At 37.9% G+C, this 22,571-nt stretch overlaps 1 protein-coding gene and 2 long non-coding RNA genes across 5 annotated transcripts in view; 1 reads left to right on the forward strand and 2 right to left on the reverse strand.

The window, feature by feature from the left end:
* Positions 1 to 2,840: 2,840 nt before the first annotated feature.
* LOC110853899 lies at positions 2,841 to 6,701 on the reverse strand. Its single transcript, XR_002548280.2, has 4 exons — positions 6,622 to 6,701; positions 6,195 to 6,540; positions 3,133 to 3,221; positions 2,841 to 3,056 (listed from the first exon to the last, which is right to left on the reverse strand). It is a non-coding gene; the product is annotated as an uncharacterized LOC110853899 (long non-coding RNA).
* LOC118436548 lies at positions 3,926 to 6,187 on the reverse strand. Its single transcript, XR_004835542.1, has 3 exons — positions 4,467 to 6,187; positions 4,286 to 4,388; positions 3,926 to 4,215 (listed from the first exon to the last, which is right to left on the reverse strand). It is a non-coding gene; the product is annotated as an uncharacterized LOC118436548 (long non-coding RNA).
* LOC110854152 (trithorax group protein osa) overlaps positions 6,454 to 22,571 on the forward strand; it is a 40,160-nt gene continuing 24,042 nt past the window's right edge. Inside the window, exons 1-3 of one of the 3 annotated variants that reach the window (XM_035854892.1) lie at positions 6,454 to 8,223; positions 8,383 to 8,822; positions 17,879 to 18,145. In XM_035854892.1, coding sequence (XP_035710785.1) covers positions 7,740 to 8,223; positions 8,383 to 8,822; positions 17,879 to 18,145 — 1,191 coding nt within the window. In that variant the 5' untranslated portion in view covers positions 6,454 to 7,739. The remainder of the gene's footprint in view (positions 8,224 to 8,382; positions 8,823 to 17,878; positions 18,146 to 22,571) is intronic. The other 2 variants (XM_035854894.1, XM_035854893.1) reach the window with 2 other exon arrangements.

Genomic DNA, 22,571 nt, shown 5'->3' on the forward strand with positions numbered 1-22,571 from the left:
ACTTTGTCTGTGTCAACAAATGCTAATCAGTTATTCTGGTTGCTATTTTATGCAAGGACTTTCCCCGGTGGCAAAATAATTTAGCGCAAAACGGTGCCATTTCCTGCTGGAATTTTGCACATGCACATACGAGTTATACCCCAATTGTTATAAATAAGTAGATAGGACAAAAATAGAAAAGTGCATTTTTTTCCACCAATAATTTTTTTTCCGACCAAAATGCGTCATTCGTTTTCTTTCATTGATAAGATTTTTGCCCATTGATTTGCACAAGTAAAAAAAAGCATGTCTGATTTCTCCAGTTACTTGTGTATTATTAGCCCTCATAAAAATAATTACTGTGAGCATCCACTTTCATCCATTCCATTCCATATTCCAATCACCGTCTCGAGTAACTTTCTCGTTATTCGAGATCCTAGAATTGATAGGATTAAGTTAAACGAGCAAAAAATTATGGCAGACCGAAAAGACCAAAATCCGGCATACTGTTCAACAAGTGAAGGTCTACTAAATGCATAAAGTTGGAGCAAAGCTAAAGCAGCCGTCTATCTCCGTGCATTTAGCTTTGGGGCTGATTAGGTTGATCATCAACAATTCATGCGAATCTTAATTTGCAAAACCTAGTCCAGCCAGACTTGATCCGCTCTCACACACACTATTATTTCGCGATACCAAGGTATCCATCCATCCCAGTCGAATAATAATAATGATACACACATGCACGTAACACAATGCTATCATCAATCTGTGTTCCTTCACTGCCAACGTGGATAAAATGGTTCAACGCAGTATAAAAATGAGACAGATGAGAAATGTGAGATGATGTGGAGAGAGAATCCATCCATCCGAATAGCCAAGCCTCAAATTGCAGCGTACAAAAGTGCCATTTTCATACTTGGCTGTAAAGGAACAAATCAACCATCAATTTCAAACCCTTCTTCTTATCTCAATTTGATTCCATCACTCATGATGTAAAGAAATTCACACATGCAACACAATGCACACACCCAACGACGACGACGACGTATAACTTGGCTCACATTTAGATTAAGCATGCATAGGATTCCTTCTTGGAAATATTTCTTCGCATACCTGTTGTTGTTTCGTACCCGCAACGCATTAGAATGAATTGGATACCTTGAAACTTCAAGGGAATAAGAAACAGAGAGGTAAGAAAAACTTAGCCAGCCAACTCGACCAACAGGTATGCACACATATATCCATAATAATAATAACGTCATGATGATCATGCCGTCGGTGGGTCGTGCTTGGTAAAAGGTTGAACATTTTCAAAGCATACGTACATATGCTCATTTATTAGTGGCAGAGAGTTTTTAGAGTGGTTCTTGTACTATGTGGCTTGGCTTTTTGGAGAGACAGGTAAGTCAAGCAAAGGTAACTCCTCAGTCATTTCTTCCACAAAAAGTTAAGAGGCAAGTTAAGATTTAAGATTCCTCTTCTTCTCTAATACGATGCCCATGTTGTGGAGATGCAATGTTCATCTCTTCTCTTTCTTTACGGGGAGCTTATAAGTAACGCTGTTAGCTTATTCTCTCTTTGGTTGGTTAGTTAAAACATTTTCTATGCCATCATCATGCTATCCTGACGCTAAGTTATTCAACGCCCTTCTTCTTCTTCTTATTTACCTCGAGCTTATTCCATCCTACGGCCAAGAAGTTAAGTCTTTTAAGCAGGAGAGGAATAGCTCCTAGCACACAAACCATCATCATCATCCAAAGTTTAGTCTCACGTTAAGTTAAAGTTGAAATCTTTTCGACTTGCTTAAAGAAGACGAAGTTACCTCTTCTTCTATGGCGTGCCTCCTGGTATGCATGCATGTCGTTGGTTTGTACGTACTATTGCTTTTATTTTATTACTCTGGCTTCAGATTACTCAGTGTTGTGTAGTCTACACAACACAATTCGAAATACATGAGAGTATGCTAACTGACGAGTCTCTCAGCTTACGGCTTAGTCATCATTTACTGCTTGACTTTTTCAATTCTTCTTATATTTCTTTCTCAGCGTTTTACTTTACAAGCCAAGCTGGTTGGTTGGCCACATAGATACGAAATATATGGTACACAACAAGTTACGAGAAGACGACTGACTTGCCATTTACATTATTATCTGTCTTCGTTAAGTCGGAGTTGAAACTTGACTGCAAATCTGACTTGAAGAGCTGAGACAAACAACTTTTAACTTGAGCTGGTTGCGTTTGCTTTACTCTGCACAATTCCAATATATGTACAACGTTACATACAAGTATCGTTGGTGGGTATCTCATCCCAAAATGCGAATGTGATGATGTGGTGCTGTTGATTATGGCATGCATGCTGATAATTTTTATTATCGAGTTTATTTAAACCTTAATGGCAAAGTCAGTTAGCATGACTTATAGTTATCTGCTATGAATTCAGATTACTTTTACACTATCCTCCCGTCGTACATGCATAATGGTTAGTGGAGGGAGAGTAAAAGCCACGTAAAATGAAATGCATACATGTGCATATGCACAATCATATTGAAGTTTGTTTTAATTTTGTTTGATAAGTTGAAAATGGATAAGACCCATCAGTTATGGGTGTATTTTGAAGGGCGGAAAGACCCTTTTTGCTCGTATGAAATCTGCATGGTTTGGGTCTATTACGCAGGAAAGGTAAGGAAAAAAGGGTCTTTTGAAACCTTGGGTTGAAAAGGAAAAAGGGCTCGAAAAGTTTGGACCCTTCCCAAACTGGAGGACTAACTCGTTTATAGTACTAGTGAAAATGCCTGAGATGAGTGATCCCGAATTATTTATGCAAACGAATAAGTTTTAAATACAATTTATGATATATAATAACGATATTGTTAAACTCCGTTTAATAATTTTGGCGTAAAAATCATACGAAATTGAATAATTTAAACGCCAAAATAAAAATACTGGTATCAAATAATAAAATAATTCAACCCAGGTTTGGGGTAAGTTAAGTCAATCTGGGCAATGTGAAATCTCTAGCCAAGTTCAAACGCCAATTTCAACACATAAACATATCACTACCCTGCCCATTTCGTCCTCTGTGAAAAGTAACAATTAATTAATTGTTTCAATTCAAAAAAAAAAAAAACGTGGGATCAATCTATCTAAGCTTACGGTCCGCGGTGGGTGTGCAACATTGAGGTTTACCAAGATCTTCTTCAGCAGGTAAGTAAAAGGGCTCGATTATATTTATGTGTCGTAGCCTAGAATAGAGGGAGTTAGGAATCAATCGAAATACTAATAAACTCAATGGAAAATACCATTGGGCACACCAAGGATTTAAACGTGACCGTCGCTGCCGAAATAGACCTACGTGTAGTTTCTCCCTTTTATTATGAATAGACCTACGTGTAGTTTCTCCCTTTTATTGTGACCTACGTGTAGTTTCTCCCTTTTATTGTGACCTACGTATAGTTTCTCCCTTTTATTAGGTAGGTTGCGAGTTAGCGGAAGTTCACGTAAACGCTAACGTAAACGTAAAATTTTGCTTCCCGCCACTGTTCGGCGGCGCCCATTTAAGGTTTACGTGAATTTTCTTTACGTTCACGTTATTTTGGACGTTAAATAAGCCCATTTAGCGTTCGTTTAACGTAACCACCCACGATTTACGCAAAGTTTTTTCACCATGCAAATTTAAGCAAAATGAACAACAGGCATGTATTTTTTGCGTTAATTATTGAATATATGCTTATAATTAATTGAAGTGATATATAACTAATTGTGAAGCATTAAAACAAAAAGTAAACTGATAATTTCTATGAAAGGATTAAAAAATGACGAGGCTTTAAGTTAAACTAACTAAATAAATCTTCTGTTGCTTTTGTAGCAGTTTGCAAATTAAGAAATTAATTAGTAATTATGTAATTTATTATAGTATTATTTATTAAAACAACGTCATGCTTCGATGGAGGAAAGGAAGTATGGAAAGTGAATGATATTACACAAAATGAAGAGCTGAAATAACAAAAGCATTATTTGAATTAATTAGAAACAAGTAAATTTATTGTTTATACAATACAGAAATTAAGCCTTAGTACATGGCATCTAGATTTTCTTATACACACAATTTCATGGAAAATATAAATAATGCTCAAGATCTGGCATTGCTTCACAAAAGTTATCCGAAGTTTGGCTGCCGTGATGAAAAATCCGTGACTGCAATGAGTAGGAGGAAAAAGTTACATCAAGTCGACGTATCTGTGAATGAAATAATTAACTGATTTAGTGAATTGACTTGCTCTAGATTAATAAAATATGGTCCCCTTACCTGTTGGAATATGCAATCCTTAGAGTAATGCACAAAGGGTCTCCGCCGACAAGCAATCGCGCCCCGAAGTTTAAGGGCGCATTTAGGTTTCAAACTTATTTTGCTTAAGCGAAAGTTAAGGAAAACGAACTCGTTCATAATTGAGTTTAATTTAAAAATTTTAATTCTTTTAATTGATTACTTTTAATTATTTGAAGGAAGAATGTCCTCTATTTCGAAGTCGGTCAATTCAGAGAGTAAATTTACTATTTGTTTTGAAAACACTGGCATTTCAAGCTAGTTTATAATAAGATAAATTAAATAATTACAATAAGCAAAATATTGCATGAAGAATGTAAACAAACCATTGAAATGAAATTCAAATTCAGCGCACACGTTTACGTTCACGTTAATTCGCACACGCAAAAATTCGTACACCCCGTAAACGTAAACGTTAACGCCAAATTTTACGTTTACGTTAGCGTTTACGTGAACTCCCGCTAACTCGCAACCTACCTATTATGAATAGACCTACGTGTAGTTTCTCCCTTTTATTATGACGTGCTATATACTTAGTAGACTAGTATTAGTAGTTGACAAGTAATGTGGTCCAAAAACTTCAAGTGCTAAACTTAAATTTTTTGGGAAAATGAAACTGAATTCCAACAGCTACCCTTGCATTTTATATTTGTTGGATCAGTCACATTTTGTTGAAGCTGTTCATGTCTTTCTGGTGATTTTGAAAGAACTTTTGACTGTGACGATCCACAACCTGGAAAAAAAGTGCTGCTGCGTTCAAAGCTCATCTAGTCCATTCTTTCCCCACCAATTACACCGGTCTTTTCCCGCCCTCATCAGCTGCACTTTGACATGTGCATGTTCATTTTGGACCCTGCGAAAATGTCCCCCAACCTTCCTTTGGGGTAGAAGGTTTCAGGTCACCATTTTTAAGGATAAATGAACCATTGTCCAATTACATTACTCAACATTCAACGCACTCTACATACCCTGCACAACAACGCTGCTGCTAGTACGACTCTACTCGTTTCATACGAGAGCGAAGCAGCCTGCTTAATACACGCCTCATGTAAAAAGCTGCTGTGCTGCATGAACTAATGCTCGCAATTCACAAACATCTATCTCGAAATACTCCATTTAGCTATGGGGGAATCCATAAATAATGTCTGTAACTTTGGTCCATAATTTCATACCGATTCAGGATGAGGAACTTTTGATATAGCACTTATTTAAATGCTAGGTTATTGCGATTTGTAATCTTAGGGGCTGAGTTAAAAAATATTGCACTCAAAATGTGAAAACAATTTGCGGAAAAAGACAATCAATTTAACTCAACGACATACAAGTGCACAGCATCTTTACGGTCCGATTTTCCCGGCCCGCAAACAGTTACTTTACTAGAGAGTTTAATACAAAGGTCAAGGCGACATAGACCCTTTGAATCCCATACCATCCCAAACACATGTTGTTCACTCGTAAACGATACATTGTTAAAGTAAACAATTGGTAACACTTAACTGAAGTCCAATATCAGTAACTTCGCTCTGCCCCTACTTAATGTGTTTAAATGTACCTGAATTTCATGAGTTTCATGAGTTAATTCTAAAAATTAAAAAATTAACTTCATATGTACACGTACAAATATTAAAACTTGCCACACTAATTAAATTGATCCCATTATTGAATAAGGGTAGAGTGAGATTAAAAATCTATGACCAAGTTATTCCACCTTAATGGACCTGCACAAGCAAATCGGGCCCGGAAAATAATCTAATCCGACATTTAATCATCCCTAATATTTAATCTTTAGTTAGATATTTTATATTTTATGTAATAATACGTCTACTGTTTTTTTTAAATATCTACTTTTTATTAGCAATTTTCATACAACTTAAAGACACAAAATTCATACCACAAACTTGATGCGCAACCTCTATCCCTCCTGGCACGATATTTTCAAAGAGCATCGAGCATCGCAGAGTGGATTTGGTAAATGTGAGATTGGTTCACGAGCGGAGGAGTACACCGAGCCGAGTTAGTTGGTAGGTTTGCTATTGTGTGTTATCATCATCATGAGCAGCAGTAGAGTTGGTTGGAGTTGAATATAATATTCTTATGGGGCCGAGAGGAGACTGTGTAACTGTGAGAGTGCAAACAGAGGTGGCTTCCTTCGTCAGACACACAGCCACAAAAATCAAACTGAATCACTCTACCACCAAATAATCAAGTAGTGAAGCAACCAACACCACCAACCAACTCTGAAATACAAAATAGAAATTACCTTATTTATAAATACACAAGAGTTAAAACATCTATTTATTATTACCAACAAACTTAACCTTTATTATTAAGTACAGCCAGCCAGCAGCAGCAGCAAGAGAATAATACAATAGTGGTTGGTTAGGATTTAATAAGAAGACTTTATAGTAATAATATAATGTATTGACACTACTTTTGACTCTACTACTGCAAAATAATAAAATCAACATCATCCACCTTCCACTAACTATAACAGCAGATTTTTTTAATCTCTGTCAATTCCTTATTTAAGGAATAACCACGATTAATAAACAAAAGGAAGGAACAAATTATTAAAGGGAATCATAATTTCTCAGAGTTTTGTACATATTTCGTCCTTCATATTACAAAGTACTACTGGTGGTAATCAAAAGAAAGCAGTTTTTCGAATTTTTTCTAACTTGGCTAATTAAGCAGTATGAAATGAATTGGATTTCTGACAAGAATATTTTACTTGATTTATGACGACAAGCACAAAATACGAGAGGTGGCTCATTTATTTTTGTAGCAGTTTTAAACCTGACCTCTGACTTTGAGAGAAATACGACGGCTACTAAAGCAAGAAGACTAAAGGAATGATGGCGATTTTACGTGAATCATTTCATTATTATTTGGCCTGGATTGTGGTTTAAATATGTGCAGTGATGTGAGGTCAAAAGGTCACAATATTGTACGGATTGAAAGTCAGGAAGGAGGATCCAGTGGTAGAAGAAAGAAAGAGTGAAAACACGGTTCCGAGCTGGTAGTACAAGTTGGATCGAATCTTCATTTCATGGAGAAGTTGTTGGTGAATAGTGCTGGAAGAAGTTAGTCCGATCCCGAAGAGCTTGCTGGAGAGAAATATTATACAAAAAGAAATTACTTCGGCACTGCTATTTTATAAAGTTCCTTTCTCTCTCCGTTCAGTTTCTGCAAAATTGTGTTTGTGACAAGATAGGAAAAAAATAGGGCGAAAAAATAGGAATATGTAATACTACTACGCAACTATGCGGATAAGTTTACGACTACGACGGCGGAGAAAGTGATGGGGGATGTGGGTTGTGGTGGTATTATAGTTTTCTTGATGATTTTGATTTCGTCGTCTTCTTCTTCTTCATGGGATGGGAGTGACGAAAGACAACAGGGAGTAAATTTTCCAACATAGTGCATCTCGCAAGAAATGGCCACGGTTGGTCAGGCGGAGACGCCGACGAATAACACAAATAGTAAAGTGAATAATTGTGATAGCAGTGGCATCAATAATAGTAGTGGTAGTAGTGGGTCAAAATTGGTGAATGGGTCGGCAAACGACCCGGACTTTTCTTCACCAGAGAACAACAATGCCATGAAAGAGGGGTATCGGTACAACCACGCTCCCCCCGGACCCTACGACCACCATAATAGATTAAATCAAAACAGTCACCATCCCGATCAGCAGCAAAAAGGGGTTGTAGGTGGAGGGATGGACGGTCAGCAGCAGCAACAAGAATATCCCCCACCGCCGCCACACCAGCAACAGTATCAGCAGTATCCGCCTTACAGGGCGCAGCAAAGTTACGACCAACAACCTCCACCCCATCATAATAATGGTCCTGAGAGTTATCAACAGCACCAGCAGCAACAGCAACAACATCCAGGGTACCCTCAACCCATGCGGTATCCCGGTAAGCCTAACAAAGTCACTCGAAGCGATAAAACCAAATAAGGGTAGATTGAGAAATTGTGAAAGCAGTGAAAGTTCAGAGTCAATATTAATGACTGAAAAAATATTGTTATGCATCATCTCTGGCTAACAAATTACTTACATGATTCACAACTTACAGGTAAACCTATGCCCGGTCCAGGAGGAGCACCTGGACCAAATGTGTCTGGTCTACCCCAACCTCACGGTTATCCACCCGGACCTGGGGGTATGAGACCAAACTACCCTGGTGGGGGAGGAATGGGTGGCGGTGTTCCAGGTCAACAAAGCATATCGCAGCAGCCGAGTGGGCAAACCCCCACTTTAAATCAACTCCTTCAGTCGCCTGGCGGTGCTAATGCTGGTGCTAGTGGTTCTACTGGAGGTCACAGATATCCACCCCCTCCAGCAGGCTATGAACACGGCAGTTATCCTCAAAACCCTCCCAATCATGCAAAGGCTGACTACTCTCAACAAGGACCAACGGGCTGGCCCCCCGCAAATAGACCGCCCCCTAATTCTTATGCTCATCCGCCACCCCCACCCTTTCAACAACAACCCCAACAACCTATGTATAGACAGGTAAGAACATTACAAATAATACATTATACAGTATTATACACACATATAACACACTTGTCCCATAAATAAATTCCATTGGGAACACTGGAGAAATGTGATACCTAAATATAATTCATGCCCCGATATATAATAATTCTGCTGTCATCACTTTCTTTTTCGAGCAACAAGTTGTCCATCGGCAGTCCTTGTGCTATATCCTTTTATGTAATCTGTCATTTCATTTTGGCATTTGCTTTTGAAACGGGCGAGTTGAAGGTTAATTGAAGTGTTTGCCCAACTCTTGGAAAGAATTCGGTTGAGGAAGATCCAGCCCATGTGCTCCGCTATATGTGCATACATACTTTGTTTTGTGTACGCAGCAACAGACCCACATACTTGCTATCAGCACCGTGAAAAGTTTTCACACTTTTTACGATCACTGTTTTGACTGGTCTTTGTATGTACATACACTACCACCAACCAAGCCACGCCAAATCATAAGAAGGGTAAATACAAATATAGAAAGATAAACGAATTTCCATTACTCTTTCAACGGGGTCGATGAGATTGAGCACGTGTGGCTATAAATTATCCGTTTTATTGTAATCGCTCTGTGTACGTGAAATTTGCTTATAATGTCAGTGTCAGTCATGGCCAAGATAAGAATCAGCATAAGGAAAAAAGTGATCTCATTGAACATAAAGAAAAAAAAATGTGTCCACGTTGAAAAGTGTTGGTTAGTATGTTTTTGTAGAAAAACAGCTTTTGCCTTCATCAAATGAGACTCAAAGATATCTTCATTTATTTATTTATCAGACCAACCATAATATAAGACGACGAATACGACTGCACGGAATAAAGGATTTAATCGAATTTGGTGGCGATTGATGAATGACGACCGTGATGATGGTTGTGATGATGAGTCATTCATTTTATTTATTTCAGGATTCCCTATATAACGCAGGGTATGAAATGAAAGTATAAGTAGTACTATAAGTATAAAGTAGTAATAATGTTGATGAGTTGCGTGTAGTGTATGGTGTGGCATAATTGCCACTAATCTTGTTTATAATTCAGTCTTGTGTCATTGTGACAGCCAACGCAATCGACACCATCGTATCTAAAAGTCTGAACCGCAATAATAAATACTGTGTGAGAATCATCGTGAAGTGAAGTGAACTATGTATTTGCATATACCGGCTTAAGTAGAAGTGTGTATGTATATGTCTGCCAATTATTGTTGTGCTGTTAGTTTTGCAAACTGTCAAACACAAAAGACTTTTGATTTCGGTACTTGTATGTAACAAGTAATAATGACTAACAAAACAAGTATTGAGTGGCAAATTAAAAGGGCAAAAATTTGCATACCATGAGGCGTGTACAATGTGTTGTGGTAAAGGTACTGCGTTAATACTAAAATTATTTTATCACTTTGAAACTATCAAACATTAAATGTGGAGAAACAAAACCTTGAATATAAATGAATGTCAGAGTAGTGTAGCTTGTGCTTGTTGTAGGAAAAATTGGCCCGTTTTATATGGTTTTGCTTTAAAAAAAAATTGAATTTATTGATTTGAATCATGCTATCATATCTTTGAATCTGTCAGACTAACTGACTACCTTTTGCATTTTTCATAAATGGAACTAGCCGACTTTGCTCATGAACAGCAATATGCATACACGCAAACATATCATGTCGTCTCGTATCGTAAATATTAGTGCAAAAAAAGTTTATTCAATCTCGATCTTGTTACGATTTGATTTAATCTACTAAACTAATGGTTTATTCACCAATTCCAAATATTTAGAAAATTTAAATAATAAACCTATTTAAAATAGTGTAGGTGATTTAAAAACGTTATGTTTACCAGTTTCGTCCAAAGTTCATCATGTTGCAATGTTTCCGATGCAATTTGATTTTATTCAATTTCCTGTACGATCCTAGTTTAGTCAAAGAAGCGTACAAGGATAATACATATTTCCGATTTTTATAAAAAAAAACACACTTAAGCACTTAATTGAATCAAAAAGTTTTAGTTAGTTATCTATTTATTTTACAAAGGAAAAAAAGTCTTGTCAGTTTTCCGGGCAAGTTCCAAAGTTTGAATACAGAGATTGAGTCTGTCGGAATGAGACCGGAAGTGAATGTAAAGTAAAGTGAAAGACACGTGGGAATTTGCCGGTTGTGTCTCCTCGACTTTCCTTTTCACGATATATAATATAACTTCTTGTGCAAAAGTAATATATACGGAGAAAGGACTACATATTACCTTCTACTAGAGCGAGGAGACTAACCCTTTTACCCGTTTACAACTATATCTTCTAGCAGAATAAACACGCAGTAAAAGGACGACGATGTTGGTGACGGTGGTGGTTCTGGTTCTCATAGTCAAAGTTAGAACTTGTCAAACTTTATAAAATAAAATATCCGTCCCGACACCATATACAAGTAGAAAAGCAGAGCACCACCACCACGTCAAACTTTTGGTCCCCGATTTTACCCGTCGTCTTCTTTCTTTATGTTTTCATTGCAAATTTTAACCTAAACTCTCTCGTTCGTAGAGAGTAAATACACTAGACGACATAGTAGACTTATAGTGGCAAAAGACCGAAAAATGTTTACTCTTCCTCCTTTTCACTTTCATTCAAGAAAGTTGTTTTCAACTGAGAATTGAATTTCTATCTGATCACATCTTTCTTGTACAGTTTAGGCATGTTATATCATCTCCAGTCAGTCAGTACGTAGTACTACTTGACATTCCCTTTGCATTTCATTCTGGGCGGACATGCACCATGTTTGTCTTTTATTTCTTCATACATTCTCAAAAGAATTCTTAAGCGGATTAGAATTATGTGGTCAAATTGCACACGAAGGAGGGTATCAATAATAGGTCAAATGGCTTGTTGTACCCACCACGTGTATGTAGTAGTAGTATCGTAGGGTGGTTGGAAAGTTGGTTGCATATGGTTAGTCGTCAGTTCTCTTCATCCAAGAATGATTTAATGACCACTGGAGAAGGTCGTCGTTCTATTCCACCAACTAATGCGAAGCAGCTTTTGATTGCATTCATTCATGTTAGTTTGTAGTCAGTGGAGTATCGCATACTAACCCTTTGGGCAATTGCCTACTACTAATAAGAGTATAGTAAGTATAGCTTCTACTACTACTACTACTACTACATAAGCTGATAATAATACCTCACCAAATTCAATTACACAAGGAACATAAATGGTTTTCTACATTGGTATTTGGCTCAAGTTTGTGGATGGATACAAAATATATACATACATGTGCGTATGTATATAGGTAGGTAGTCGTCATGCACACGAGCATAATAGTGATTATAGTTTCATGTTTTGGTTGGTGTGATGTGATGTGATACGATGTATGTTCAGAACGAATGTACTGCAACTGACCTACCTCACTTATACTTTCATTTTACTTGGCTGAAGTTAGTCTTTCTGTTTTTGTGCCGGTTGTTGGCATGTCATTCTTCCCCCTAGTCTCGCAGTTTTATGTGGTTAGTAAGAAGATTTATGTGTAGACTAGTGGAGAGAGGATGGATACACACATTTTTATTTACGTTTTGTGGGTAAAGAATGTCTCACATTTTTTGCTGACGTGTGCTCGATTTTGGTAAACATTTTACACATGGAAAAACATGAAGTCTGATTAGGTTCTAAGAAGGAATAATTAACAAAACTTTTATTCTCGTAGGTGGTCGAGGGATGTAAATTAGGAAAAGTTGCGTTAAAATGTAACAGCTAATAATGTAGTGTAGTGGCAGTCAGTAATTCATCAGCATGTGAGGTAAAAGTACCACGGAGCCGAGAAACCGCGTCAAAGTACTCCATCAAAGCAGTCTCGCTTTTAAATTAAAGGAGAGAAAGGAAAATGGGATATTACGCCCTTTGGTAACACAACAAGCATCATCATCGCACCGACCACTACTGACTGACTCTCACAAAGTTGAATTCATCCATTACAAAGAACAGAGTAGCCAATGAGGTACAAAAGTGCAGCCAACTAACTACCAGTTGGCTGGAGAAAGCAATTTAGCATTTCCCTTGATAAATTTCAGAAAGAGGAAGAAAGTTTGCATCGTTTTGGTTTGATATGATGCAGACCGGTCGGTAGACTAATATGTACGTGTTTGCATGAATGTGTGTTTGTTTGTGAGGAGAAGGTGGTACACGTAAATCGCGGTAAATTTAACCATAGACGCGGTATTAAATTTAATAAAAATTGTGTGCAAAACTCTCAGTTATGTACTTCTTACACGGGGACGGAATGAAAGTGCGAAGAAAACTGTACTTTTTATGAGAGGATTGGTTGGCTTGGAGGGAGGGAGGGAGAGAAAGTCCACGTCTCGTCTTGGTTGCTGAGCAGTGCTTGCTTTCAATCCAAATCCTGATCCAACCAACATCTACGCAAAAAAGACGACGTCGTTATGAGTGGGAGAGAAGAGAAGAGTGAAGGAAGTAAAAGCAAAGTAAGTGGAATGCTGGTGGCAGGCAGGAGTTAAAGTAGTGAGAAAGGAGGGAAAGCAGCAAAGTAAAGTAAAGTAAAGTACGTCTCGCACAACTCGAGGAGGTTTTCTTGATTTTGGTGAAGAAACTGCTGGGTGAAGCATTTTGCTTGGCTGGTCTTCGTGTTGGTTGGTAGGAGAGAGAAAGAGGATGTGATGTGATGTAGAAAGTAGAATTTCAGAGTCTAGAATCTGTGCTGCAGACCAGATAGGACGACGACGAGGGCGAAGAGAAAAGGAGAGAGGATTGGGAGAATGGAAGTCGTCTCTACGTCTCATCTCATCTATTTCATCTCTTTCCTCCTCTCTCCCAGACTTTCCTCTCTCTACAGAATTTCTCTCTCTCTCTCCGCAGTACGGCTCAACTCTTCCTCGTTTCGTGTGCATGTGTAGCTACGTAGTCAAGTCAGTGAGTGGAAAGGGCCAAGTTTCCCAACAGAGATAGAGGAGAAAGAGAGTAATGTCGAAATGCTTGCTGCTGGGAGTTGGAATTGGATGGAGAGTGAGGTTGCCTGGTTGAGTTGGATGGATGAATTCTCAGAGAATTGGATCGATACTTTCCCTCTCTCTTTCTCTCTCTCTCTCTCCTGTTATTACGTATCACACAGAATATCCAGAGCGGAGAGAGAGAGTTTCCACTCCTACCAACGAAACGAAGCACTGCTGCTGCTGCTAGAATATTGAGAGGAGAATGTCGTGCCAACCAAACCAACAAGCTTTACTTTTACTTTGCTGTGCTGCTACTGCTGTCGACTTTCCCTGCATTGCTCCAACTACTACGAAGTTTGATATCCTATATTCCCTCCACTACTCTTCCGCTTGCCTTCTTTGAATGCGAGGAGGCTTGAGTTGGAAATGTTGAAATAGAATAACAAGGTTGCCTTGGTTCGTTCAGAGTACGTGCTACTGCTGCTCCTCAGACTGGTTGCTGGGATAAAGGCAGGCAGCACCGGACGAGCTGCCTGACTGATATTACTTTGCTAGTTTGCTTTCCTTTGGTTCGACTGCTGCTGGGGGAGTTTTTGTTCCATCGTAGTGATGTTTTCTCCTCGAGTTCAGTACGTTATAAAATGAACGAAATGAGACTTTCTTCTGTTCCATACCCCTCTTACATTACTCCTCTCTCTCCTCATCCGGCGGCACAGTGGTGGTAGTCGGTCGACAGTCACTCAGTAAAAAGAGAAATGAAGGTAAAATAAAACGAGGCGAGCTAGGCGACCGAGGGAGGGAGGAGGCGGAGGGTGAAAGAAAAGTTGCCTTTCTTTATTTTATGTCTTCCGTTTTCGCCAGACTTTCCCCACTTTACTTGCTCAGCTGTACATAAATAGTGGAATGGATGTAATGCACAGTGGAAAGAAGGAGAGGAAAGATGTAAACTAAAGGCTTCTTAGTTCGTAATGAATGAATAATGCTAGCTCGGATGGAGGAAAATCACCAATTTCATTTTTACTTCGAGTGTAAAAAGGGTATATAAACAAATTTTTACTTTTCTTTGGGGTTACTTGATATTGATTCGGGTTGAGTGCAGTTTTTTGTTGACTTTATGCGCACACACACACATTTTTTAATGAGGTATAAGGAAGGAGAGAGACTCCACTTACTTATTGCCTTTTACCTTACGTACGGGTTCTTTTGTACAACTATCCGTTGACATTATTACTTTTGACTTTGCTTAGAAAATCGTCTTGAATACAATGGGGTTGTAATGCAACGAGGAGTAAAAGAGTTGAATGGTGGTGAAAGGTCGGTCATGACAATGGCTGGAGAATTGGGCTATTCTAAAGTAAACAAAAGTTTAGTCTTGTGTACAGAGTAAAGTGGAGTGAGATCCTGATCACATGGCAGTCAGTCTGGATTTGTTGGATGGACTCGATGGACTGCTGCTGAACTTTGAGATAGACACGTAAATGTTGGATTTTATGGATTCTCACAAGTCTTCCCTTGTGATATTATGACGATGGGATTAAACGAGGGTTTTGGCAATAGGCCAAAAGCAAATCAAAATCACGAAACCGGATGGGATTTTGATAAAATGTGCAGATCATCACATGCTGCCCTGTATTTTCGCTTTTTCTTGATCCTTAATTGAGCTCGGCTTATTTAGGTTGATTTAGCTCAATGTGTTGAAGGAAAATCAAGCATTTCATTGTACAATTATTATTATTAAGAAAAAAGGGGTGATTGAGGAGAGGCAAAAAATTACATGATCATCATCACGTATCGCAAATTTTCAAGTGCGGCACACGTGCCATGAAGCATGAATCGTAAGCTGCATTGCGTAAATAAATGAAGCACTTATTATTGGTCCTGTTCTGTTGGACGAGATAAAAAGCCGAATGAGACAGAATTTGCAAGAAGATGAGAAGAAGCGTGAAATTTTGATGGGTTGGCGTCGTCGTTCGTTTCGTTGTGTAGTTTATATTTGTTGGAAAGGTGAAATGAAATGAAAGACTCGTCAATTAATACCGTTGATGGATGGGTGGGTAGCAGTGGTTGGTTTTCCTTGATTGTGATTGAGTTGATGGGTTCCTCGGATGAGGTTGGTTTGTAGTTTGTTATGTTGTTGTTTGTTGGGTTTCATTTCATTTCATTTCATGGATTGTTTCTGCCGTGTCTCGTGGTAAAGCAGAAAATGAAACCATAATAATATCCCAATACCACAGTATTATACCTGCCAAAGAACAAGCAAGTTTAGTTTTTGTTGACTAAAAACTTTGTTTTGAATGTTTTGTTTTTCAATGATAAAATTGTATTTTCATTTTTGTGGTGAAGCGCAAAATCTGAAATGATCATTAAGAGGTTGCAATCGGACATTGCGATTCCTTTATTGTGGGTTTCTTCATGTGAAAAAGTACCATGAAACTAGAATAATAATGAATGAAACTTTGTATAATGAGTCAGAGACGAGAGTTCTTTGACTCACAATCAGAGTACGAGAGACAGAAATGCAGTTTATGTGCAAGTGAAATTAAATTATTATAATTTCCTGCCCAGCAAATTTTGTCACTTTGTCTCTCAAACGAGACAGTCTTCCCTCATTTCATTTAGCCCTCATCGTCTGTCTTGGCTTCTGTGATGGTTCATTTAGTAACTGAAGCATGTTTGCTAATTTGATTAAGTCGTGTTGACACTGGTTGGACACAGCCTCCTCACAGAAAGTGTAAACAAATGAATGATTAGATAATATGGATGAGCGAATGACTAGAGGAAAAGATGAAAATAGAAGGAGATAAATGTATACGATCTGTCGAATTGGCTGAACAAATAGTATAATATAATCATAGTAAAGTGAGTAAGTCGTAGTAGGCAGGCCAAAGTTGGTAGTACGAACGAGTAGTTGATGTGTATGTAGTGATAAAAGAGGGTCAATGTCAAGGCTTTCGTTCGTCTTTCCTGAATCCTCAATTGGATGTGGTCGTGGTATGGTGATGGTGGATGGAAAAGCAGATGATATTCCCTTTCTCCTACTACTTACTTGGTGGACTGGTTGTGAGGATGTGACCTATTTATCTCAAACTAAACTTGAGTAAAAAGGGAAAAACGTATATATGTATATATATCGAGAAAAAAGGGAGTCGAGAGAGAGAGGGACTTTTTCTTTCTTTTCTTCAACCTCAAAGACCACCACGTGCTTATTCCTCTCTGACGGCTTCTCTCGCCTGTATATATATCTGGTTGCTCTTTCTTCTTCCCTTTCGTATGAGTTCGATGTGATGTGATGTTCACCATTTTAACGAGAAAGCGGCCGAGAGAGTACAAGTTTGAGGTTGTGTGAAGAAAGTAAAGTATTAAGCACTTTCACTTCACTTTCTCTCTTCTTCTTGCGCTTGGTATGCTTGCATCTTTCTTGGTCGCATTGTATTGCAGCAGGATTGCACTATCATCATCACCAAGAAGTGATGTTATATGGAAGTATGTAGTCGTAGTAGTAGAAGTGTGTGAAAGTGAATGAATGTTATAAAACTTTTATTCCATTCTACACACTACGACTACGACCATGTTCGTTCGTAATAGTTTGTATGCTTCTCTAAACTGGCTGGACGCCTAGTCATTTTGTGTTCTTATCATGACTTACATCTTTTAGGAAGTCTTGTAATTTTTGTAAGAGGGAAAGTAACTTTTCTCCGACTTTTAATATTTGCTCTAGTTTTTTTCTTGTTCTTCGCTTGTTTTAGAGGTTATTAGGTGGAAGGTTGTAATGATGTGTGTATTCGTACACGAGAGTTGTTAATTTTATTATTCTGTATGTATAACTCATTTATGGAAACATTTATGTGGAGAGAGGGACTGTTGCATTGCGTGACAAAGTATAGAACCACGAAAGAAACGAAACGTATGGCAGAAAAACAATAGCTAAAATTGAATAAACTCGGCAATTCACTTCATTATTACTACTGATTGATTGATCATATCGTCGCAACATCGTGACATGTGCATTAAGCAGTGAGTATAAACACCTGGTATATTTTCAAAAATGATAAAAATCATTTAATTTCCACCCTCGTCCATGCATGACTTTAATATTTTTGGTATTTTTCCAAATTACAGAATGCTCCAGGTGCGGGAAGTAGAGGCGGTGGGCCACCCCAACAACCTGTCTCTGGACCTCCTCCCCAGCAGCAGCAGCAGCAACAACATCAAAACTATTACCAACAACAGCAGCAGCAGGGTCCTCACCATCCCGGCTACCCACCTCCTCCCCCTCAGTCCCCCCACTACCCGCCTCCTCCTCACTCGCAGCAGCGTTATCCTAGCCCAGGCCCGGGGATGAGACCGCCCGATAATCAACCTCACTACCCTCCTCAACACGCCCCCGTAAGTACTCTTTTTTTCCATACTTGAGAAAAGTGCTGTGTTTACTTTCACCCGCTTCCTTCCGTCCGTCCTTGCTCTTTTCACTTTCGACATGCAAATAGAAACACGACATCACGAATGAATGATTTTATTATTGTTAATGAGCCGGTCGGTAGTAGACACAAGGACATGTTAAAAATGTTTCCATTGTGGTTGTGAATGATGACAATGATAATGACAGTTGGTTGAAAGGGCATATGCTCTGCATGCTCGTACAACTCGCATGTTTTCATTGTAGTCGAGGAACCAAATCTCATTTATTATTGTCTACTGAAGAGATTGGCTCGAGGGTATTTTGAATAATGAGGTGTGTTTGTGTCAAGTACCGTTTTTTTTTCCTTCTTTTATGACATGTCATGTCATGTACGATTTTATCCGATTTATTTTTAAGCCACCGCTTTTGACACAAAAGTGAATAAGTAAGTAAAGGAATCTTTGTTTATATTGCGACCAACTTTTAATTTGAAATTCGGTTATAAAATCTCAAAAGTTTGAAAGAAAAAAGTTTTGCTAGTCGAAAGTTATTATGTAAGCATTCTTTTTTTCTCCCAAATCCGGACTTTATTCAAAGTTTTGTTTATCTTAAGAATTGGGTTCTGCTTGAGAAGGAAAATTGCAAAAGCCATGTGGTAGTAAAAGTATGGATGTATGTATGTACTTGGTCATGAATGCATCGCAAGTCTCTCGCATGCATTGTAAATATGGTTATATGCACGAAGAATGAGGATGTTTTGTTATCAAACTTGTTGAAAGTAGGCCACTCGATCTCTTCTTGCGTGCACTTTTTGCCCATACATGGAGGAAAGGATGCAGTGCAGCACAGCACAGCACAGCTGGTGTCCTATTAAACCGGAAGGAGATAAGATATTTATGTGTGTGTGGTTGGTATTCCTGGAAATTTTTCCATTCTGGAAAATCTCTAGAGATTCATTGCCCTTTTTTTCATTTGGTTTGGCAAACAATATAGTTGGGTTGGGTTGGATGGAAAATGGCATGAAATGCACGTACGTAATCGTATGCACCACAGATTCATTGATTTTGAATCTTCTTTTGTCAAAAGCGATGAGGTTTAGAGTTTGCTCCCTTTGTTTCTTTCTTTCCCTGACTCTGCAGATACTCGAAAGTCTCGAACGAAGTATTGACTTTGTTGGTTGTAATGCCTATGTCTCTGCGTATGCACTTTATTTTTCCGCAGCAGCAGCAGCAACCACTACTTTACGATTCATTCCCAATTTCTTTCTACTTGGCTGGTTTCATTCATAAAATTAGAGTAGAAAAGAGATCCAATCATAAAAGCGAGGTTTGCACCACCACCACCAACTAAATCGTCTTTTTGACATTGATTCGTATAAATTCCAAAAGTTGCAAATTTACGTTTGAATGCCGCCTTTCCTATGCTGCATTGATTTTGATTGCATGCAATTACATAAGTTTTGATTGATGGATTACTTTGCAATAGTCTCATTTCATACACGAGTCGTGTCATACATACGTAACAGACGAGAGATACTTCTGTTACGTGTTTTCTTGTGTGAAAGGTAAAGCTCAAAAAGAGCTGATTGATCGAAATGGTATAGCCACGAGCAACTTTCTATACGATATGTCTTCTTTTGTGTCGGTTTACGGTGCACATGTATTTTTTGAATTTATTATTTTGCACACATTACACACATTTTCTATACATAAAAGTTTCAAGATCCTACGGATTTGCGTTACATTACGATTTATTTGATCCTGTTACAATGATGGAAAGGCGAGTTATCAAAGTGAGGTACACAGATACCAGGAGACTATATCTGTATCTATCTATGTTATATATAAAGCTTTATTATTGAGATTGACCCCATTATTATTATGCGAACCGATACGAAAACGCAGATAAAGTGGAGCATTTTATTAGCATGTTCTGCTTTTAGTCCGTGGTGGGTTATGATGGTGTGTGCCGGCAAAAGCGTGTGTTAACCATGTATTAGTACATTACACATACTGCAATTTGTTATCTCACTACCACTCGCACTTGAGCTCTTTATCTTTTTATCTTTACAATTCACCACAAAACACGTGCTCTGATTATAACACCAAATGCTAGTACATACGTCCTGCTATACAGTAATCATTTTATAATAATATGGCAAATTGGCGGCTATGCAGTTGGACAAAGTCATTTCCTATTTTGCGTTTTATCAATCTTCTTGCCGTGCTACTTCCTTCCGGTTCTCGGGCAGCAGTCAAGTTAAGTTAGGTCATGTTAGATAAAGATATAGAGAATTTGATGGTCTTTCTCTCTGGCACAGGTTTATTTTATACTACTTTACACGAACGAACGAACGGTGGTAGGAAATAATGGACTGGTCCATTCATTCAGAAATTGAGACTACACAGACAGAGCACAACTAATAATAAGAGAGAAAGGAAAGGAAGTCCAACTTCCAGTTCCACCAACATCAGCTCAACTTTATCTCCATGTATATCTATAAATAAGTGAGTGAGTAAGCAAAGTAAATGGACGACGATATATGTTTTGGTCCGTAGATAGTAAAACGAAATAACTTGAATGTCTCGTCGTCCTGATGGTTAAAGTTGGCTGGTTGGTGGTAGGTAAGTGCGGTGGTAATAGTAAATGAGGGTTGTTATTTTGTTTCCTTCCCTTCTATACACTTATTTTCTTCATGTTCACGTCTCATTGTAGGAGCAGTTTAGTTGGTAAATTGAATTTGAGGAGAGACTTTTGTTCATCCGCACGGAACGACTAAGCCAACGCAAAAGTCATTAGGGTAGCAAAGTAACGAGAGATGAGGAAGAAGGACACATCTCATTGATGACGAGATGAGATAGTTGAGCAGAGCTGTGTGACTTTTACTTTTATTCTATCCGAGACTTTTTTTACTAGGGCATTATAATGCCCTGAACTGTATACAGTTCAGTTAGTGGATGGATGGATGGATGGATTGTTGTCTTGTATGAGTGATTTCCAATAATAATAATACTCAACGGTATGATTGAGACGAGATGGGCTTATATATTTAGTGATTCTCCTTCTTCTTGGAAGTAGATTATTTGGGTTTGCTTGCTGTGTCTCTTATCTGTCTAGCTTGTGGCCGTGACTGAATTAAATTAGTGTCATTCAAAGATGATACGTTTATAATAGCAGTCGAGCACTTATGGAATAACCATCATGCTTTTATATCTCTTCTTCTTCTTTGATCTTTTAAAATGTTAAAGTAATGGAGCGGTGAGATACTTAAATATCGGTAATGCCGTATACCGTATCTCTTTTTAATGTTTATGTATAAAAGGAAGGGATTTCTTCTTGCTGCCAGGCCAGACGGTTATTGCATAAAATTGTCTGTGACCTATAATAATTTATGTATCGATTTCACATTACATACGTCTTTACCATACACCGAGATTCAGACCTAAATGTGTGCAGGATACGTGAAACTACTGTACCGGCTAAAAGATTGATTGTGCATTAAAAGCTGTGTGAGTGAGGTATGTAATCTTGGTGAAAAAAAGTGAATGAAATCCTTCCCTACGTACAAATTAAGTATTTTATTATTATTTGTAGGAGTGAGTGTGATTGGACTTGGTTTTATTTCAATGTCAGTCTTGCCACTATTTATTTTGCTTTTGTTTATATCGGTCAATGACTATGTAGAGCCTTCCTGGTACATAAATACACATGTGTGTGTATATGTACATACATATTTCAGTGCTTAATGTCTATTAAAAGATTGTCTACCAGATATCGGATACACAATGGCATGAGTAGCCAAACTTTCGTTCATTCATTTAATTAAATCATTATATGTAGTCATCCTCATTCTCTTTCACGAAATAACAAGTGTTATATAAGAGCACCTTCGCTTTCATTTCTGTGAATGAGGGTTACGTGTTATTAAATGTTGAGTAATAATAATAATAACAGAGTCCTGTAAGTAAACTTGATATTAATGCGGCTGGAAATCATGTCACGTTTGTTTTTTCAAGTTGATGAACCATGATGATGGATAATTTCTAGGTAATTTATTAATCAGAGGAGTTGCATAGTTTGCATAAATTGTTAAATGGAAATAATTATGGGTTGTAATGTAATTTATTAATTTAGTCCATTCACCAATCTTAAATTTTGCCTTAATATCGCGGAATGGGAAGAATATATGAATATTTAATAAGAGATTATGTATGGCATGTTGCAATTTATTTGGTGGTCATTTGGATCGTTTTGTGCTTAATGAGTTGAAAAAAAACGAGTATTGGAGGAAGAGTTCAGATTAAAGTTTACCACGTAATCTGAAGTTGAGAAAGGTCATTTTTGTTAGTGTTATGTGCACATGTGTAATTAGAGTTTTTCATTTCAAGTGGTGGTAACTAACTTGAAAAAGAT

The sequence above is a fragment of the Folsomia candida genome, unplaced genomic scaffold (assembly GCF_002217175.1).
Source record: "Folsomia candida strain VU population unplaced genomic scaffold, ASM221717v1 Fcan01_Sc009, whole genome shotgun sequence".
Taxonomy (NCBI): domain Eukaryota; kingdom Metazoa; phylum Arthropoda; class Collembola; order Entomobryomorpha; family Isotomidae; genus Folsomia; species Folsomia candida.